This window comes from Lichtheimia ornata, assembly GCF_029851405.1.
Source record: "Lichtheimia ornata isolate CBS 291.66 chromosome Unknown scaffold00050, whole genome shotgun sequence".
Taxonomy (NCBI): domain Eukaryota; kingdom Fungi; phylum Mucoromycota; class Mucoromycetes; order Mucorales; family Lichtheimiaceae; genus Lichtheimia; species Lichtheimia ornata.
Genome location: NW_026695370.1, coordinates 112,144 through 130,380, shown reverse-complemented (window position 1 = coordinate 130,380; position 18,237 = coordinate 112,144). Strand labels below are relative to the sequence as shown.

General features: G+C 43.5%; 7 protein-coding genes across 7 annotated transcripts; 4 read left to right on the top strand and 3 right to left on the bottom strand.

The window, feature by feature from the left end:
• Positions 1–900: 900 nt before the first annotated feature.
• O0I10_009004 (uncharacterized protein) lies at positions 901–1,791 on the bottom strand (the record flags this gene model as incomplete). The annotated part of the gene is made up of 1 exon (XM_058489002.1): positions 901–1,791. The coding sequence occupies one exon, from the start codon at positions 1,789–1,791 to the stop codon at positions 901–903; it is 891 nt and encodes a 296-aa protein (XP_058340228.1).
• A 1,187-nt stretch (positions 1,792–2,978) lies between these two features.
• Positions 2,979–3,817, top strand: O0I10_009003 (uncharacterized protein; the record flags this gene model as incomplete). Its single annotated transcript, XM_058489001.1, has 5 exons — positions 2,979–3,132; positions 3,195–3,280; positions 3,341–3,435; positions 3,497–3,643; positions 3,709–3,817. The coding sequence occupies 5 exons, from the start codon at positions 2,979–2,981 to the stop codon at positions 3,815–3,817; spliced, it is 591 nt and encodes a 196-aa protein (XP_058340227.1).
• A 22-nt stretch (positions 3,818–3,839) lies between these two features.
• O0I10_009002 (uncharacterized protein) lies at positions 3,840–4,638 on the bottom strand (the record flags this gene model as incomplete). Its single annotated transcript, XM_058489000.1, has 2 exons — positions 3,840–4,517; positions 4,585–4,638. The coding sequence occupies 2 exons, from the start codon at positions 4,636–4,638 to the stop codon at positions 3,840–3,842; spliced, it is 732 nt and encodes a 243-aa protein (XP_058340226.1).
• A 1,586-nt stretch (positions 4,639–6,224) lies between these two features.
• Positions 6,225–8,329, bottom strand: O0I10_009001 (uncharacterized protein; the record flags this gene model as incomplete). Its single annotated transcript, XM_058488999.1, has 9 exons — positions 6,225–6,395; positions 6,462–6,486; positions 6,572–6,770; positions 6,833–7,081; positions 7,160–7,612; positions 7,684–7,736; positions 7,801–7,954; positions 8,013–8,075; positions 8,149–8,329. The coding sequence occupies 9 exons, from the start codon at positions 8,327–8,329 to the stop codon at positions 6,225–6,227; spliced, it is 1,548 nt and encodes a 515-aa protein (XP_058340225.1).
• Positions 8,330–10,736: 2,407 nt separating this feature from the next.
• On the top strand, positions 10,737–13,094 carry O0I10_009000 (uncharacterized protein; the record flags this gene model as incomplete). Its single annotated transcript, XM_058488998.1, has 5 exons — positions 10,737–11,732; positions 11,788–11,971; positions 12,030–12,111; positions 12,174–12,276; positions 12,339–13,094. The coding sequence occupies 5 exons, from the start codon at positions 10,737–10,739 to the stop codon at positions 13,092–13,094; spliced, it is 2,121 nt and encodes a 706-aa protein (XP_058340224.1).
• Positions 13,095–13,534: 440 nt separating this feature from the next.
• Positions 13,535–14,882, top strand: O0I10_008999 (uncharacterized protein; the record flags this gene model as incomplete). Its single annotated transcript, XM_058488997.1, has 6 exons — positions 13,535–13,663; positions 13,717–13,846; positions 13,912–14,025; positions 14,081–14,264; positions 14,326–14,377; positions 14,442–14,882. The coding sequence occupies 6 exons, from the start codon at positions 13,535–13,537 to the stop codon at positions 14,880–14,882; spliced, it is 1,050 nt and encodes a 349-aa protein (XP_058340223.1).
• Positions 14,883–15,501: 619 nt separating this feature from the next.
• Positions 15,502–17,860, top strand: O0I10_008998 (uncharacterized protein; the record flags this gene model as incomplete). Its single annotated transcript, XM_058488996.1, has 5 exons — positions 15,502–15,651; positions 15,725–15,808; positions 15,873–16,556; positions 16,648–16,985; positions 17,044–17,860. The coding sequence occupies 5 exons, from the start codon at positions 15,502–15,504 to the stop codon at positions 17,858–17,860; spliced, it is 2,073 nt and encodes a 690-aa protein (XP_058340222.1).
• Positions 17,861–18,237: the final 377 nt, after the last annotated feature.

Genomic DNA, 18,237 nt, shown 5'->3' with positions numbered 1-18,237 from the left:
CACAGCCCTCTTTGCTTCTTTCATCTTGTCTCCTTTCAAAAAAGAAACGAATTAGATTACCTTCCATGTGTTGAAAGGAACTTTAATTTCTCTCCCCCGCCCTTTACTCTTCTTGTCATCATGCTGCATCCATATTTTTATCCTCCCTAATCTCATCACCGGGCTCCCCATCTGTCAGCACTCTTTTCGTAAAAGATCATTTGTAATGGATGCATACCGTGGCTGAGCGTGATGTTGTATCGCCATCATGGTCACCCAAAAAAGGTACGTTCTATAATGCAATCAACTATTCTTGTTCTGTGGGAACACTACCGGAGAAAGCAGCATGGCACATGCTTCTCGATATAGTAGGATGCATCGTGCATGAAATAGGTGTGCGCCCTTCCATGCATAAAACACACATAGCGTCATTATTAAGGTCTTAATCAGCCGACGATCTCTACACCGGGGCAACAAGGAAACGAGATCAACACCCAGGCACGCAGTTTATATATACACCTGAAACATGAATCACCTCGTTTGATACACAAAGCTTGTTGACAGGTGCTGCCATCATCAAACAACGACAACAAGTTGTACATTTCTTCTTCATGATGATATAAACTTTTTATTGGGTGATTGATATGTGCTCATGAAAGGGACTCTAAAAAGGATAATACTAAGTAGGGTGTGGCATACATAGACAGCATGTTCTTGAGAAGAGGAAGAAGAAGAGGGTATCATATCACAAAAGATGCAAGGCAAACCGGTTGACCAGCAAAAGAAAAAGTTTGGCATGTTGCATGTTGTTGTGTAAGAGAGGTGTACAAAAAAGGGGGTATGTGTGTGTGGTGATGGTGGTGTTGGGGGTTGTTGTATGACTCTTTTTGCAATGGTTGATGATGGATGGAAAGGATACAATCAAGGCGTCATATAATACTCGGCGTATTGGCGTGTTCCAATTGATACAGGTGCTTCCTTTTCGAAAAAGGTGGCTGTAGGAGGTGGAGTAGGCAAATCATCATTGTCGTTCAAGAGGCTGCGGATCGAAGTGGACGACTGTGGTGCCGATGAAGAAGATGAAGGAGGTGAAGGTTGATGTTGACGTAAAGGCGGCAAGTGAAATGCCGAAGTTGGTGGTTGTGGTGGAGCTGACGATGCCGAGGAGAATGTTGAGGAGCTGGAAGATGGGGAGGAGGTATAAACCCAATCCCGTGTTGGATACCAATTATGGACATGAGAAGCATGATGCATCGATGCCGTGTAAGACGACTGAAGTGATGGATGAGAATGGGCAAAATAGCCTTGAGCAGTGGTAGATGAAGCAGCAACAGCAGCAGGAGTAGTAGCAGTAGTAGCAGCACGATCTTTTAAGAGAGCACGCAAGATGTCTTCAATCACAGTAAGCCTTTGCTCAATAGCATTGACGGTGGCTCGATTGGCATGCGTCGTTGTGGTATTATTATTAGAACCAGAAGATGTATTGGCTGCTGCCATGGATGATGTTGTTGTTGCCGTCGTATGATGTCGTTGCCGATGCGATGGATGTTGTTGTTGTTGGTGGCGAGCCACAGGTGCCGCTGCCGACCGAGATCGGGTTACATGCTGCTGTTGTTGTTGCAAGGTGGTCACATACTTGCAATCCACTTTAGCTTTAATACAACCAGCACATGGTGTTTCACCATTACACTTTGTCTTTTTGCGACGACATTCGAGACATGCGCTTACGACCTTGAGGCGTTTTCTTCTATGCTTATCGGTTGGCACTACTGCATGATTATTGTTGGTCGTGGCAGAATGATTCGCAGTCATCGTTAATGATGGTAAAGTGAAGACGCCAAGAGTAACGATGTAAGAAAGAGAAGAAAAGAAAACGACAACATAAAACAATGGCGGGAGATTTAAACAATCGGATCGGCTTGTGAGCCACAACGACGCCTTGTGCACAACGTGCACATGGTCCAAACGTGTTGACGTGCCGAGAACGGTTACATGATTTGACGTTACACTATCTGGAGGGGAGCTTGTGTAAAACCTCGTGGTTGCAATAGTCTGGACAGCCCAAGGTCATCTGTTAGCACTATATAAACTGGGAAACGATCACACATCTCACACGACTCTTATTCTACTATGGGAGAAAGGAATCATCTCATTCATCAAGAATGGTAATGCGTATTTAGGTAATGGGCCATCATTTTATGCAGCGTACCCATAGGCGGTTGATGAGACGATTAATTAATGGCTGCATAAAAAGAAGCTGAAATCACTCATCCCAAGCCAGATGCGGAATCATCTACTAACGGATCAATGCGGGGTCACGGGTATCCTACTCATGCTGTTCCCATTATGCTGTCAGATGACGAATATGAACCAACGACAACCCTTCTCCTTGCACTGATCTTCTTTTGATATAGAAGTTGGGGGTGGCTGCTCATGATGCATAATTCCCGCATTCTTACTACTACTACTACTACTACGCTTCTTATGATGCAACAACAACAACAACATTCTCAGATGGATTCCAAAGTAATGGTGCTCAATGAAAAGGCATACTTTATAAGATGGTAGCTTACAAAGCATTATGGTAAGTGTGTTGGCAGGTAATTGAGACAAAGATCTAAAGTCACGGGGATCATTGGTAACTGCTTACGGAGACAACGGGTTGCCGATGCAGGATTATCCGGCTCCGAATGAAACAAGAGCTGACGAGCAATGACGTGGCGCATCCATTGTTAACGAGAGTGAATGTCTTTTCTACAACAACGCATCAATTGCAGCTATAAAATAGTGTTGGCAAGGATGAATTCGATTTATGATGATAGTATGAATGTTTTGTATCAAGCAGAAAACCCATTGTTAACGTGAAACGAAGGTAAATGGAAGGGTTGATATGATCAGCTAACTATGTGCGCCATCTCAGTGGAACAACATGTATATATATATAGCCCCCGCTCATGCTTCAGCTTTTCCCCCACCAGTTTCGAACTTTACTGAACAACATGACCGAACCTATCGATTGGGAAAAGAAATGGCAAGATGGCAACACTCAATGGGATCATGGTGAATCGAGCCCTGCTTTGGTCACTCTTATCAAGGAACACAGCGACTTGCTTCCTGCTAAGGGTCGTGGTCTTGTCCCAGGTTGTGGTAGTGGTAAGAATATACTTCTTTGATGATGGTGTATTCTTCATCCTTCTCACGCAGCTTGTCACTAGGTTATGATGTGCTACTCCTTGCAACTCCTGAAAGACATATGACTGGTTTGGACATGAGTGCCACGTGCGTCGACAAGTTGAACAAGGTAGGGGTTTTGTCATGCAAGACATGTGTGTGTATGGATGCTAATTTGCTATTGATGTAGGAGATACCAAAGGGCAGCAATTATGACTTTATTTGCGATGATTTTTACAACTTCAAGTACCCAGAAGGTGGCTATGACTTGATCTATGATTATACGTAAGTCTACTAGTAGAATGATCTGCCTGGGGTATGCATGCTTAATGTATGATGGGAATAGCTTCTTGTGCGCAATGCCACCATCGATGCGTCCTCAGTGGGCTTCCCGCATGGCCGAGATTATCAAGCCTGGAGGTGTTCTTGTTGCACTCATGTTCCCTCTTGAAGAGAAGGAAGGTGGTCCTCCATTTGGTTTATCGGTAGACGTGTAAGTAACTCCGTTGCACTATAAGCTTTTGATCTACGTGCTTACATACGCATCCTATTTGATAGCTACAATGAGCTTCTGGGTCCCAATTTTGACAACATTTATCTTGTTGATGCCAAAGGTCACGAGAGTCGCATTGGTAGAGAAAAGATGAGCGTATGGAGACGCAAGTAAATGAATTTTAGATCTTCTCTTTTCAATGGTAATAGAAACCTCGATCCCCCCCAACACCCATATTCATAAATGGCAAATGTACATAAGAAGGTTGTATTGCACTTGTATTGTGCTGATTGTCATCATTATTTAACAAAGAGAAAGGTTTTGAAACAATGGGCCATGTCATTTTAACTTGAGGGTGATGGTGACCGGATTCCTTGGAGATGTAGAAATAATAATCATAAGGGAGATTGCTGCTATGATGGGCATGGTTGACACATGTTGTTGCTAAGGCGAACTTCCACTTGCGTTGACATTGCCTGAGGTTGCTAAGCATGGATCCATCCAATATCGAAACGCCATCCACGAGTACCCATAACACCATCTCATCCGCGTGTTGATCAAACCAATCATCAAGGGATTCAAATAAAGAAGCCACCTGCATTGCTGTTGATGGTTGATAGAGATGAAATCGCCCATGTCCTGAAGCAGGTGATGTATTCCAACGTCCATCCAAATCGAGACAAAGAATGCTACCATCCGTATGCTGCAACGTGTCCTCCACAAGTATTGTCAAAGTCCACGTCTTGCCACCACCTGACGGTCCAAAGAAGTTCACCGCATTGTCACTTTGAATGCCTTCCCTATCCATGCTCTGCTTGATCCATTCCGAGAACCCTTCAAGCGGCAATGACACGGTTTGACGAACATCGAGCATCTACTTTACCAAGTCATTGTCGTCAATAGCAATGTTACCGGGCATGTGCTTCTTACTTTCAACCTACTTGTAGAGCAGAGTCATGCTTGATGCGATTCAAAAAGTTCCGTAAAAAGGGCATGGAGCGTTCAAAAGTGGTAAAAGAAATCACCAGCTCAACCCAAATTCAGCGCGTCGTTTATGCTGGCTCACGTGACAGTGGTATTCAACAATGACCCATTTAGATATCATCATGCATGAAAAACGAGTATGTCCCACCAAATCCTTCATAGCTGTAGAAAGAGAGATTAGATTGATGAATTCCTCCCAATAAAACATAAAGTCCATCATCCAATACATGCTCTTTGAATGGCCTAATCCGTACACATGAATGCACACACATAACCTAAACATGGGTAACGAAGGACAAAGCGCCCGCAGGAGGCTTTAAATCCGCAGCATCCTTTTCCCCGGAGGAAATAGATTAGATGCTGATGATGTTGTGCATGGCGTTAAGAAAACCAAGAAAAAGACCCTACCATAATAAGCTGGTTGCATTCTTCATTGACGAGATTAGAGTTTTACATGGGATGTACTACTTAATCCAACACTAATCGGTGATCCTTTAAGAAAGGGACAGGATGACGTGTGGCAACATTGATGCAGCTTGTCGCTCCTTTCAAGTATAAAGATCAGCTTTCATACATGCATAGTTCTACCCCCGCTCACCAGTATCTAAAAATGGGAATATGTGTGAGCGTGTCTGTAAGACACAAGCTGCCTTTTCCACACTTTATCCATAATGCAGTACCAAAAGATTGCTTGTCCGGTCGTGTACTGCATCATTATCGAGATGAGGACACGAAAAGATTCGTCATCATATGCAAACTGTTTTCAAGCAGCTTTTAGTTTACTTACTCCATCCCCTTCCAATTCATGCTGCAGATGGACCTTCCATTAAGGGGAATTAGAATCCAAGTGGCATATTATCAACAAGGTACACGTTATTCGTGTCTACCTTTTTAGAACCCAATGCTTGAGAATTATCGATCAATAAACGGCAATCAGATTTTCAAAGGCAATCACGTGGAAAACATGGTTTTGTAAGCTGTGAGAAAAAGCAGCTCAGTAAAAAGAACTATCTTCCAGGTCACAAGATCATTGCATGCGGCGATGATGGGGTTGATAATGGTATGCAAGTCGCCCTTACAGCTGCCATGATCCTGTCAAGCTGACTTGCGTACTTCATAGTACCTTCACATAGCATGCCCTTGTAGCTTCAAAGGGTGAATACGGCTTTAGAACCTTTTCGTTATGCGCAATGATGATGTTGAATCCTTGATACAATAAAGCCACTGCCTTGTCATGCATTATCTTGCATCTACTAAAGCGAGATTGCTGTATGACAGGAAACAAGGATATGCACCAATTGAAAGCTTGCATACTATAAATCCTTTGTTAGGCTTAGTTGGGATGTTGCTTGGTAATGCCTTGTAGAAAGCTTCCCCCTGAGTACGATGCAGTGGTGGTCATTGTGTAACGACATGCTACGTCGACTTGCTGCTGTGCCAGCGATTTGATAACGGCCGCCAGAAGACTTGGTCATCTGGTGTTGCACTTTCACTTGTCATCCTTTTTCGTGAATGTTTATCCCCAATTCCTTAACCATAAGTTGGTTGGTATATACACGCTGGGTTTATTAGTGTCATTTTTCTACAGTGTACAAGTTTAAACGCGTGGAACGAAGCGCACCTGATAAGGTGCAGGAGGTGATACAAAGCTTCTGGATGAAAGACTCTCAAGATCAATGGGTATAGGTTGGCCATTATCATCAAGGCCAGGCATAATGGTGCATTTTTGGAATAGGCGAACAAAGATGTTGAACATTTGTAATTCGGCCTAAATGAATACAGCTGTTAGTATCACTATACCACAACACGACCATTGTATACTAGTATCACTCACCAAATGAATACCAGGGCATGTACGTCTGTATAGTAGAAAGAAAGCCATTGTGGCGTAGGTGTAAGTATGATGTGCATCCGCAATTATGGATTGGTGTGCGTAATTCTTACCTTCCAAATCCAAAAATAAAATTGGTTCGGTCTTGGACGTTGCCATTGGCTTCACTGAACATGGTGGTAGCGGGTCGACCCAAGAATCTTTCGGGTTTGAATTCTTCTGGATCTTCAAATAGCTCCGTGCTGGTATGCAATGCTCGCATGTTGCCTACGATAGTAGTACCCTTTTCGATGATGTTGCCGCGCCAAACGACTATAAGGTCATGTGAGCAAAATGAAATCACATGGCCTGAATTTGTATATCATTGTACTTACTATCTCGATCAGCAGCATGGGGAAGACCAAAGTAAGATGTGGGTCTGAAACGGATACATTCTTTTTGAGCGGCAATAGTATATGGCATAGCTTCACGTTCGGCAAAGGTTGGTAATCGATCATGCTTTTTAACGAACTCATCAACTTCAGCTTGCATCTTGGCTTGTACTTCGGGATACTTGGCCAGAATAAGTAATTGCCACAGCATCGTGGCAACTGTGGTGTCCGAGCCTGCAGTCATGATCTCCGCTACACAAAAAGAACGCGCACATCAGGTTAGACAACAGCATACACACACAAACACATAGCCTAAACTCTAAAGCTTACTCATGGCAACCACAATATCGTCATCATCGATAATGCCGTCATCTCGGAGCTCATGGTATGTTCGCACAAGGCACTCCTTGCCGGTATCCATGCTTTGGGCCATCATTTCACGAAGTAATGGGTGATGTCGGTTATTGATGTAGTCCTTGAATCGCTCTTGAAATTTGTTGCCAAGAATGGGAAGGAAAGTACGCGCCTCTTTGCTCACGCCAACAAATGAAGCTGCCTCTTCCACCGAAATGGAAATTCGTCGAAATAATGGATCATCCAAAGTGCCAAGATTAATAGCGAAACAAGTGATGAGCACAAAGTTGAGTGCTGTACGCATCAATGCAAGTTCAGGATTCACGTTGCCCCCATTGTGTGATAAAAAGTAGCCAATCAAGTCGTCAGCATCCTTATCCAAGAGCGTGCTATACTTTTCAAGGTTCTTGGGATTAACCAATGCATGTACTATCATAAGAGAAAAATTGCATGAGCCTACGTTGTATGATTCTAGCATGCGATTGATTCATGAAACTTACAAGCTGATCGCATCATACGCCATCCTTTCGATGGATCAGCAAAAGCAACACCTCTAAATGATAACTGCCATGTTAGACATCGAGCTGAGATGATGGTATAGATAATGCGAAACTTACTTTCCACCAAGAGTTAAGATGTCATGAATGGGTCGTTGATAAGGTCGAACAGCTGTCATGCTTCCATTGGCAACCAAGATCTCATGGGCAACGGTGGGGCTACCGATAATCACCCATTTCTTGCCCATGCCAAGGTTCAGGCGATAGATAGGACCTAGGATAATTTTAGTTGAGTGATAAGTAATGGTGAGATCGATATCCAAATTACATACCAAGCTCATCTTGCCATTGAAGACATTTCTTGACGGCACCCTTACGTAGTTTCCAAAGATGGCCTATAGGAAAAAAAGTGTGTGAATATGACTTGGTGTAGGTAATGGGTTGATAAGATGGAGGGTTGTACGCTACCAATAAATGGAAGTGATCCCTCAGGGGATGGGATGCTATCTTCTTGATCCTTGTTGGAGCTACTCAGCTGACGATAGAGAATGGCGGCAAGAGCAACAAAGCTTGCAGCTGCAGTAAGAGCTCCTGCTTTTGCGGGATGCCATGTAGTAAGAGAATTCCAAGATGGTGCTGCGACTATCATTTATGTTGGATTAAGGTAGTAGGTAGCAAAAAGATAGAGGTATATGATAGAGGGAATAGTAGCCTAAAAGGAAAAGAAAGGCGAAGAAAAAAGGAAGCGTGTGGAAAAGACACCTTTTTTATATCCAGGTACGTCTAGAAAGAGAAAAGCTTGCTTTGGGCCAAAGGAAAGAAAGTAGACAATCGGGATTGCACCACATTTCTTTTGGTGCAACTGTAACAATCACCACAATCCGTCAATCTTTTTGGATTGTTAGAATGTACATATGCAAGTCTCCACCATCGATATATAGACACCGCTGGGCCCACTATCAAGTCGGACACTCAAAGTACTTCGGATGATATCTTGCGAAAACCAGGACATTATGCCGGTGATCGCCATGGCAACAGCAAAGGTTTGGATCATCAAATGAGTCTCAACGGCAAGCAATTGATATGGGATCATGCTATACCTCATAATAAGACCTCCCCCAAAAAATCAAAAATTGGTGCCTCTTCATTGAATGTATGTCGTTGTTAGCATACATCAGAACGTAAGCTGCCCTGAATGAAAGGGGTTAAAGGCAAAGGGAAAAGAAGCTTTCTTGCTCGCACAACCATCCTAGTTTTAGATTCCGAGTGCGACACAAGCTGGTGAATAGGTTGCATCTTTTGCCTCGTCTCCGGTGCACCTGTCCTTATCCATCGATGCACAGCTGGGAATAAGTAAGCTGATATCGTGTTCTGGTGCATCATCTATTCAAGCGCGGAGAAACCGATCTAGATTATTCACATGCATAATGAGAGGTCGATTATTCTACTTTTGTCACTTGGAGCTGCATACACCATCGCTTTTCATCTCTTGGATCTTGTTCGGCTCATCGCCGATGAAACACCACTCCTTGGAGCCTACTATATCCATGCCCCCAAAAAAATCGGAACGTTTCGCATTATGCCGACAATGCTATGTATATACAATCGACAAAATTTTCGTTCTTTCCCTTTTCTTTGTTTCCACGGATGTCCCAGTGTGTGTAACAAGCAAGCAATGGTAAGACAAGAACATAGATCTTTTGAGTCAGGCCATAGTGAAGCTGAAATGCAGTGTCGGTTATGTGGTGCGAAGGGACCCTTTGTTTGTGTTGAGGACAAGCGACTGAAATGGGACATTAGTCCGTGCACATATGCCCAAAATGCAATAAAGTTTACATGTAGATGTGCGCACGGCTGTTCTACGTGATGTGCGGCATATAATAAACATCTCGTCACGTAAAAGGATTTGGTCGGTGGGAATCCGTATCACTTTGATCGTATCCCCCATCATGTTCCCTTTGTGTGTTGTGTGTCGTATATCGAACGTGGATCATCATATGCATTCAAATGACACCATCAATAACGTTAAAGTTTGTTGTGTCGCTTGGCCAAATGCACAACAAAGGTTTTGAGGAGATGTGTCAAGATGTACCAGTTTACTTGTATAACATGGACCAACCGCTGATGCTTCGTGTACCCGACATGCCTTGTACAACTAGCGGCCTATTCCCGTGTCGTTTTCCGCTTGTTTATTCACATGAAGTAGCTCTACTAGATGCTCGTAATTCATCCGTGCACTTTGTCCCATAATTGTGTATAACAGCGTGGTTGGTGTAGTTTTCTTCTCTCCCCCCAAAAACACTAATGATACAATCACTACTGGTTCACGAATCTTGTATTCTCAATCTACTCGCTAGTGTTACTTTTTCTGTACTGAAACTTTGTGGCACACGCAATCCAATACTGTAGGGCAGAGTCGTCAAGGAAAATGGGCCTGTTTGCAAGCGTATTCACTAAAGCATGTCATATTTTCATCTTTGTAATGTTGATGCCATAGCTGCATGTATATGAGACGAGCATCTCTTTTGTGAAATTCGAGTAGGACGAGACGTTTCTAATCTTCAATGCTATTCCACGAAAGGGTAAAAAAGTTGTACGTGGTCAACAAGCATATCTCATTCGTTTGTGTTGCCCACACGGAACCTTGTGTGCATTGTCCAACATTTTCTTTTTCTATTTGCCATTCCAATGGGTATACATACACAAGGACAACCGACACCATCCGATATATACCAGCTTACTACTCATCATGAATATGGCCATCAACAACCGCTATTTCCCCCCATGCATAATATAGTGCTATGTGCTAGTGAAATGGTGGTCTCCCTGTTGGGCGACCATAAATATGTATATTGAATTTGGTTTCACAATGCCTACATAGCTAAAGCTGTTATAATTTCTATCAATAAGGATAATGAATGTGGTGTGCTTGGATGGTATAAAGGAAGTTCAATAGTAGCATGTATGCATGCATGTCCACCACAGGCTGTTGCTGGAGGATGAATTGGCGGCTTGCAGGAAACCAAAAGTCAGCACTCTTCTTCCCACCTTGAAGCATGTCAAAACGAAAGACACCTCCCCAACATGAACCTGCCGACGATGACATACACTTCAACGTATCTGAAAACGATCAACAGCATTCACCGGACAAGTTGCCATCGTCACATTCTGACACTGATCGAATCGAGGAGGACATGCTAGACACAGCTGATCACGACATTGAGAACACCACCAGAAAGCCGCGCAGAAGAAAACGACGAGTGTCATATTCGTTTCGTGCCAAGATAGAAGTGCCAGAGCCAAGCTCGCGTGTTTTAAGATCCAGTACACGTCTTGCACATAAACCACCTGCCGAGCAACAGACGACCAACGCCAAAGAGTCATCATCCTTGCGACCTTCAAGAGCTAAAGCGACTAGGAAGACAAAGAAGCATACACACGACAACATACACGAATCATTGAATACTACAAGCGAACAAGGAATGGAAAGATCAACGCCACCGAATCATGTTGATGAGGAGGACGCCACAGCAACGGCATCAAGTGAAATACAACCATCATCTACACGAGAAGAAGAAGCAGAACCACCAGTATCAGACACACAATCATCACCTACACGAGAAGAAGCAGCAGCAGCACCAGTATTAGACACACAGCCATCACCTACAAGAGAAGAAGCAGCAGCAGCACCAGTATTAGACACACAGCCATCACCTACAAGAGAAGAAGAAGAGGAAGCAGTACCAGTATTGGACTCACAACCAACATCCACACAAGAAGAAGCAGCAGCACCAGTATTGGACTCACAGCCGACAACTACACAAGAAGAAGGAGCAGCAATAAGTTCACCTTTATCATCACAGCTATCACCCGCATTAGAGCAACCTGTTGATGTGCTAAGCTCGTTGATCGAATTTCCTGATCTTGATGACTATACCCGTGGATCGCTTGCGATTGCAGAGGCACTACGCCTAAACATGGAAATGCAACAGCATGCTGAAAATCAACTTGGATGGATTAATGAACGAATACGTGCAACGCAGGAGTTGATGGTAACTATGAGAGATGTGGTTTCATTAGACCTATAACCAACATGGATTTTGTTAGCAAAACGTTCGAGACCTCTCAAGTATGGAAGTGAAAATGGACCAAAAGCCTGTCAAGATCCACAAAAAGTACCCGACGACGTATGACTTTTTCATTGACGAAGATGGCAACAAACCACCTATCGCAACCGATCCTTCCCAACAGGATACTATCGATCAAAGTATGGGCGTTGTGCGACGTACTTGTAAGTTGAAAAAAAACAAGATTTAGGTTTCTTATTTGCTGCTCACAATGTAATACAGGGTCAAATTCAGAGCGACAAAGATTATTTGATGGTGTACATGCGGAAGCACGGCGTGCACTGGTTGTTTCGATCGTTGCCAGGTATTTGTGTATCCTTCTCAACATGTATATGCAATTACTAAATTCAATTTTAATCATACTAGCAAAGAGGAGCACAAGATATGGGAGGTTGACAAGATGTCGGATAAGGAATTGGAAAACGTACCAGTGGACAAGTTGAATTGGAAGCGTATTAGCGCACTCTATGTAAGTATGGAATCCCTTTAAGCAAAGATGTCACATTGTTTACAAGGGTTATTTTTTCATAGGTACATTCAAGAACTCCAGTGCAATGCATCATCCAGTGGACAACACAAGAACATCCAAGAATCAACAAGAAGCCATGGTCCAAAGCAGAATCACAAAAGCTACATGAGCTGGTGGAGAAGCATGGCATATATGGAAAATGGGAATTGATAGCCAAGGAGCATGGATCCAATCGCACCGCTTCACAATGCTTTTCGAGATATCAATCAGAGAGGAATACCAGCCATTCAAAGAAGAAATGGACCGAAGAAGACGATTTATCGTTACGAGAAGCAGTGGCTCTTTTGGGCGAGGGAAATTGGCAACAAACAGCAAGCATGTTGGGCAATCGAACGGGCAATCAATGTCTTCAACGTTGGATGAAATCTCTCAACCCTGCCATTCGCCGTGGAAAGTGGACTGAACAAGAGGATGAAACGCTGCGACGTGCTGTGAATTTTTATGGTGTTGGCAATTGGAATAAGATACAACGGCATTTGCCAGGTCGTACGGATATGCAGGCTCGTGAACGGTGGACCAATATTCTCGACCCTTCCCTTACTTTTGCCCCGTTTACCGCTGAAGAAGAAGAAAGGCTCTATGCACTGATTGAGGAGCACGGACGAAAGTGGTCGATGTTGACAAAGTTCTTTCCTGGTCGCACCGATAACCATCTTTTACGGTTCTGGAAAATGGCAGAAACCAGGAAGGCAAAAGCTGCAGAGAAAGCAAAGTCCAAACGATCACGTACAAAGGGGAAGGCAAAAGCATCATCCTGAATTACGATTACTATCCCTCTCACCCGCCCCCATCATGATACCAAGATAAAGGCTCATTGTTCAAATGCACTCTATAGAAAATTACTCGATATAGTAGATTGATGTTTATAACTTCTTATTCGTTCATGTAAAAAGCAATTTATATAAAACAACATCCTGATACCCATATTCTGGTTGAACATCTAGCTATGGCTGCATACATTGAAAGCGTCTTTCATAGTGATGGCGTTTTTTGGGTAAAGGCCGACACAAGAAAAGTTGATTGGATAGACAATAACAATGGCACATTTATTCATGTAATAAGCGTATCGAATTTTACCAAAGAGTAGCTTGTTGATGGGGGGAATCGCTGTTAGTGTTGATAGCATAACCAGTGTGCCGACATTGTCCCGGGCTATTCTACAAATTTAGTTGTTTTCTCTACCACAACTTGCAGCGAAATGATCAACAGACACCCTTCTGGCGTCCTTGATGCAGCTGATGTTGTACGCATCGATCGAAGCCAAAGAGGCCTTTTGCGACCCACGATTAGCCACGATGTAGAACTTTTAGTGACCAACTTTGTTGCAGTAAGCGTGTTGCTACATGTGATCTACGAGACAATGTTAACGATCTATCATAGCACGAACACCACGACTATACCGATTTCCAACGTGCGTGGGAGACCTTGCAGTTTTATCTCATTCACTTTGGTGCTATCGAAGAAGAGGATCGACCACGTTACTTGCAAGCGTTCTATGATGCCGGGAGCTGTAAGTGGTAAATGTACATGTATTCCACCTATGCCATATTCATTGTTCGTACCACTACTATTCAGCCTACATCATGAGTGATCAGCCGGCGATGAAGATTGCAGCTATCTACACGTTGTATTTCATCTATTACTCGCAGCCTACATGTTGGAAACGTTTTGGGATACGCGTTGATCCAAGTAAGTTCATTGTTAAAGATCGATTAGGTTCATTATGCAAACTCATTTATGGTAGCAACGTGGTGTCAATTGCATGACTTTTATGTTGCGGGTCTCGCTGACACTAGTACCCATAACCATGGACGAGCGGCTCTTGCTTTCAAGCAAATGATGAATGATGATGCCTTCATTTTCGTTGTCGAAACTTCATTGAAGCCTGTGAATCCATTTGAGATAAAGGAGATGCAATCAGAGAGGGAGTAAGTGATCTATTCATGCATTTATCTATAATACTCTGCTCATATCCTTTTTTGCTATTAGATTGATTCAAACGATCGAAAAGTGGAGAAGATGGAGGACTAGCAATGATGCTGTGAGTGGCAAAGAGTATAAGGGAAAGGTGCTATTGACTCACTCTAACATTGCTTTTCATTAAGGCATCTGCAGCTATACAACCAAATCAAGCATCACAGTTCAAAGATGTGTCCGATGCATATCAACGAGCAAAGCAGTTAGCCATCGCCACCACACAAGCCCCCATAGCCGCACAACACATGCTAAGGCGAAAGACTACAGTGACTGAACGTAGCCGCCCCACGTTACAACGTATCTTGCGTAATAGCAGTCTTGGTGCTGACGAAAACGACTTTCAACAAACACTAAGCAATGCAGCACGTCTTTTATGGAAATCGAGATTAAAGCGACTAGAGAAGAAACCTTTGATATTCAATGCTCCTAATCGACAACGACCTGGACCCGGGCATAAGAAGAGAAGGCGATCTCAGCCTCAACCAGTGGCTGATGCGGCTGACACCCCATATTCACAACAGGAACCAGGGTCACCCTCTTCATCATCATCATCCATAGAATCAGAATAGATAATCCACATGACACAAGCAAAATAAAACGTATACCCTGACATTCATTGTACCCCTAAGATGAGTGTACCTGGTTGTCACATGTAATAAACTCGTGATGTCATGAAGTTACCAAGGAGATTTTTATTTGATATGCCAACAAGTAGGTAGAAGAAGGAGGAAGAGGAAGGGGATGTGGCTGATAATGATGCATGGAGGAGGAGGAGGAGATTTGTTTATGTTTTATACTACTACAATAACGATAAATGGGTTTCCATAGCAACAGGCAACAATGAAAGGTAAAAGGTACATAGAAGGTGGTATCACATCAGATGTCGTTATATACCGAGGAGTAAGCTTTTCTTTGTCGGAAAGCACGTTTTAGGTAATACGGGGGCCGTCAGAGCAACAGCAAACCATCCTGTGTAGCGTTGCTTCATTTCTTTTTTGTCCTATACAGCCTACAACAACATCCACATAGGGCCTATTCCTTCCTCCGCTCTCTCTTTATTTCATTCTTTTTCCACACAAGTTACACATTTACAACTATCCTATGCCAATCGCGTTCCTGCCATCCACAAGGTCTTCGGAGAGCCCGTCGGCAAACCATCGGAATGCTCCACCGACCGGATCAAGCACAATGTCTTCCTCCATCATGTATACTCAGTCCAACACCAGTGTCCTCAACCACAACGGGGGTACTCAACTCGAGATCGCTGTTATCGAATCGACCATGATGCTACAAGATTACGATAGCAAAAAGAAGAAACGGGTGCGTCGCGTGCTTACAGTAAGTCGGATGACGAAATATCTGAAACATAGCCCATTATCTTTGTTATTAATGCATGAAAAAACACCATTAGGTCTTTAATGTCATCATCGAGGATCAGTTACTGCACAAGTCGCTTGTACGCTATCTACCCGATTTCATCGATTTCGATAGAAAGGTAATTGGTACCAGCTATGATTGGATGATCCATGTAGCTTATCATCATTGATGGCTACTACTAGGTCAAGAAGTATTATCGCAAATCAAAGATCTCATTGCCACAACTTGTCGAGCCCGATTTACGTCTCTATGGCACCGGCAAAAAAGCAAGTATACGTGCATTCCTACATCGGCTTTCTCGACGACGATCCACCAAGCCAAATTCCGAAAAGATTGAGACGTATTTGAAGCGATGTGCGTTGGATCCAGTTATTGGCAAATCAACATTGTTTCGCGACTTTTTGACAAAGCAACGACCTGAAGATACCGAATTTGTACGCAGCCCTGTTACTACAGCAGATGATATTTCCCTCACACAAAATAATGATGCCATTATTTCAGCCCCACCAGCACCATCATCATCATCACGACCACTACAAGAAAAGGTTCCTTCGGCGGCGCCTATGATGGATAGCGTCTCCGATATTGTAATGGAAGATGTCGGCCCCGAATACAGTGTCCCGTCATCATCCAGGATTCCAATTGACCATCAACAACAACAACAACGCACGTCATCCTATTCATCATTCGACACATATCCATCATCATCATCATCAACAACATCATCCCACATGAGAGTAGTGCAACCATCTCAAAGGGGGGAGAGTGATTACAACGAGGATACCATTTCAAAAGAGCGGCACCATGTTCCCACGATACAAGATTACCGATTTCTGCAAGTGCTTGGTCGCGGATGTATGGGCAAGGTATGTAGGAGTGTAGAGAGAAATCCCGCAGCAAAGCACGTGGTAAAGGTGGTTGTGTTTTCGATGAGCTAATTTAGTTATTGTTGTAAAGGTATTATTGGTGCAATCCTATCGGTCACCTCGACGCTTACTGGCTCTCAAGGCTATTAGCAAGGAAAATGTGGTGCTACAGCGTGAGATTGTGCATACAAAGATGGAACGGGATATTCTTACGTCAATCGCTGAAATACGACATCCTTTTCTCGTCCGACTACATTGTGCGTTTCAAGATGCAGACCAACTATTTCTGGTTCTTGATTATCATCGTGGAGGTGACGTTGCAACCCAGCTTGCGAGACATCGAGTGTTTTCCCCAACACGTAGCCGATTGTATGCTGCTGAGATTTTGTTGGGATTACAAGAGCTGCATAGCTTAGGCATCGTTTACAGGTGAGAAAAGGTCAACGTGATCATTGAGAACGCACTAACCAATCTCTGTAACTTGCAGGGATTTGAAACCTGAAAACATACTATTGGATGCTGATGGGCATGTTGTTCTCACTGACTTTGGTTTATCAAAGCAATTCGAACCAGCCATTGGATTGGATAATCAACGCACCGGGACCTTTTGTGGTACTGCTGAGTATCTTGCGCCAGAGATCCTAAAGCAAGAACCTTACACGTATGCCATTGATTTTTGGAGCCTTGGGATGATCCTCTATGAGATGTTGGAAGGAATCACACCATTTTATCACGAAGAACATGGGGAAATGTATCGGCGGATATTGGAAGATGATCTCGAATTCACGGATGCGTTTGATGATGTATCTCAAGATTTCATTACCGGTTTGTTATGGCGGGATGAGCATAAACGATTGGGTACAGGGCCCAATGGACCCATCATCATCAGATCCCACCCTTACTTTGCTTCCCTTGATTGGTCCGACGTGTATCACAAACGGATCCCTCCCGAATATGTTCCCCACCTTCGCTCGGAAACAGACTTGAGCAATTTTGACAGAGATTTTCTCAACATGACACCAAGGCTTACCCCTGTTTCCAATACCGATCTCCTCACCTCGTCGATTCAAGAAGCGTTTCAAGGTTACTCATACATCAATGACACAAGCAGCTATGGTTCCTCAAGTAATGCCGGCATTTCACTCATCGGAAGTCGTTCCGATAATGACGACAATCGCTGTTACTACTATTATTCTGACAGCGATATTCAACCCGACGACTATCATCGCGACACTAGCCTGGGGCGTGATGAGGGATACTCGGCCCCATCCTTATCCAGCAATTTCTCTCAGCAACTCAACTAGACTCACTACAACATAACAACATCATCATCAGAAGAGAGCAACGACGAATCAACACATAACAACAACAACAACACACCTTTTTATCTCAATTGTATCATCTTGTTTCACACACACGCACCACACACACACATCCAGTTCTTGTTTCTTTTATATATATTTGTGTCTGTTTTCAATACAACGTGTACAAATTTACTCGATCATTGTATGTTGCCATGTGTCACAATCATCCCTTTATGCGCGATTTGAAAAAAGTGCTTCTTCCGTGCTTGTGCACATGGGGTGCGGAAATCCAAATGTGTATCAGTGATGAGCACTGAACTTCCCCTTTTATAGAAGGTGCTGCAGTTTGGTGCTTCCGTGTCATCTTGCACAAAGGT